Raw genomic sequence first — 2,632 nt, forward strand, 5'->3', positions numbered from 1 at the left:
CATCACCTCCTTTTCGGTATCTTTAATGTTAGCAAAAATGTTTTTAAAAACATTCTTATTCCACCACCTTAAAACTTGCTTCAATCTTTGCAATTTAGCCCACAATCTATGCATACCCCCAATATCATTATCCGGAGCAATGGAAGCAGACCAATTAAAATTAATAACGTTGTTAAATTCTATATGAGATAGCCACATGTTCTGAAAAAGAAAATTGGAAGGGGTAAAATTGCGCTTCGTATTGATACTCAACAGTAAAGGGGCATGGTCAGAAGTAGCTCTACTCAGATGTTCCACCTGAGATAAGGGAAAACTATTAAGCCAGTCATTATTAAATAAAATTCTATCAAGTCTTTGCCAAAGGTTCGCTCTGTTCCAAGTAAAAGAGTTACCAAAAAAACCAATATCATTCAGTTGACAATTATTGATCATGGAGTTAAAATCCTCCATAGCATTAACATTTGGAGATCTACCCCCTCTTCTCTCATTAATATTGCTAATAATATTGAAATCTCCACCAACTAACCAAGGCAGATTGGAATTAATGGCAAAATTCTTTAATTGATCCCATAAAACAGCCCTACCAGAGCTAGTGCTGGCAGCATAAACAAAAGAAGCTTTACAACTGAAATTGAAAAATGAAATGTTAACATGAACAACTTGATGAAAATCATCAAGAATGTTTAAATTGATAAAATTTTTCCAGAATATCCAAATTTTATTAGAACAGTTAACAAAATATTCAGAATAACCTAATTTTTTAGCCGTAATAGCAATTTTATCTCTAGCAAGAAAAGGTTCAAGTAAAACAAGAGTCTGAATATTATAAATTCTACATAAGTTTTTAGCTCTAAAAAAAGATTCCTTACCACCAATACCTCTTATATTCCAAATAAGTGTGTTAACCATTAAAAGATTTTGTAGAATTTTTAGCACGGGTTGAACGAGGCGTCGAAGGTAAGATATTCTTACCCTTTTTCCTTCCCACCTTAATGAACTCCCCATCTTCATCACAGGAAGAAAGCTTACCAACTTCATTAGTAGTAAAGCTATCCTCTTTATTCTCCATGATATTACCAGCCACCTCGTAAAGATCCATTTCATTGTTTAAGTTGGGGATAAATTCCCCTTCCTCACATCTCTGTTTTTCTGCACTAGCATGCTCATTCGAAACCTCAACCTGTTTATGAGTATGATCAAGCATATCTTTAGTCAAATTAAGCATAGAGTTTATCGATATATAAATGTCAGGTTCCTTCGTACAGACATTAGAGATTACTTCATTTTCTTCATTAATGTTATCTAACACCGAAAATTTATTTTTCGGATTCTCTGTAACAGTAGGGCTAACAGAAACATTGACCGTATTTAAATTTTGTTCTAAATTCACAGGGATTTCAGCATTATTGGAAGGTAATTCAACGAGATTTTCTTCAGAAACCGAAACCACTTTATTTTGAGCAATAGTTTTTTTAAGATGCAGATGCAACTTGAAACACTCAGTAACAGAATGACCATGAATCTTACAGTTTTGACAGAAATCCGGTGTTTTTTCAAACTCAACTTTTTGAAGGTAACCAAAGGCTTTAGAACCCACCCAAACCTCTTTCAGATGTTTTTTTGAAATATCAACTTCCACCAGAATTCTAGCAACAGAAGGTCGAGTTCTAGCAGCAGTTGCCTGATCAGTTTGAAGCGGTCTACCAAAAATCAATCCTAATGCATGCAACACTTTTGGGTTAAAAAAATGCAATCTTAGGTTAGGAAAAGAGATCCAAATTGGAACAATGGGAGATTGCTCTTTAACATCGAAAAAAGGTGTCCATTTAAGAACGCGCATTTGACAGTTGTTAATGAAATAAGCCCTTCTAGCAAAAATCCTACTATAATCTAGATCATTAGAAAGCTGAATAGCAACATGGCGAGAATCCATTAAACCAACAGAAAAGAAACCAGATAACTTCAAATTACCGAAAAAACTACGAATAGAGTCGAGATTCGGTCTACGCAAACCAAACTTTCCTACCAAGGTGAACTGAAATGGAGAAGCAAGTTTGAGGACATCTTCGTCCGAAAGTTGAACAGCCGGAACTCCATTAAACGTCGATTGAGTTAAGTTAGGGATTTTGTCACCTGACATCGGATCAGCAGCAAGAACATCCTTAAAGGAACGAGAAGGCGAAGAAACTGCATCCTCTCCTTCTAAAGCAAAAAAGCCCCTGTTTAAGCCTTGAATCGGGCTCGAGATCTTCCCCCACGGGTTGGAAGGAGGAGCTCCAGCCATTCCGACAGCCCGAAAGGGCAAAGAAGCAAAGGAAACTCACAAAACACCAACTCCAGCGAGATCCACGCAAGGAAAATGGCAGGATCGAGCACAAAATTACTCGCACCACGAAGAAAACCCTAAATCGCCTTGACGGCGCTCAGAGCGAGGAGAGAGAGAATTAATTGAAGTCATGTTCTAAGCTTCATTACATACTATTCATTAGTCTGAATCAACTTGCTTAAGCATTATTTTGTGATGTTTTTTTTCTTAAATTTTTTTTTATGACTTCTTTATATACTAGTTTTATTGCATGTGCATAAATGTATGTGAATAAAAATTTTAAAATAAAAGTTTATTTCATAAATA

At 35.6% G+C, this 2,632-nt stretch overlaps 1 protein-coding gene across 1 annotated transcript; it reads right to left on the bottom strand.

Annotated features, from left to right (window-relative positions):
* Positions 1-901: 901 nt before the first annotated feature.
* On the bottom strand, positions 902-2,284 carry LOC110094416. Its single transcript, XM_020819648.1, has one exon. It carries the CDS (start codon positions 2,282-2,284, stop codon positions 902-904), a length of 1,383 nt encoding a protein of 460 aa, XP_020675307.1.
* Between the last annotated feature and the right edge of the window lie 348 nt (positions 2,285-2,632).

This window comes from Dendrobium catenatum, unplaced genomic scaffold (genome assembly GCF_001605985.2).
Source record: "Dendrobium catenatum unplaced genomic scaffold, ASM160598v2 original_scaffold_160312, whole genome shotgun sequence".
NCBI classification, from domain to species: domain Eukaryota; kingdom Viridiplantae; phylum Streptophyta; class Magnoliopsida; order Asparagales; family Orchidaceae; genus Dendrobium; species Dendrobium catenatum.

Coding starts and splice junctions, on each gene's coding strand:
- LOC110094416 (XM_020819648.1), bottom strand. CDS start 2,284: ATGGCTGGAGCTCCTCCTTCCAACCCGTGGGGGAAGATCTCGAGCCCG.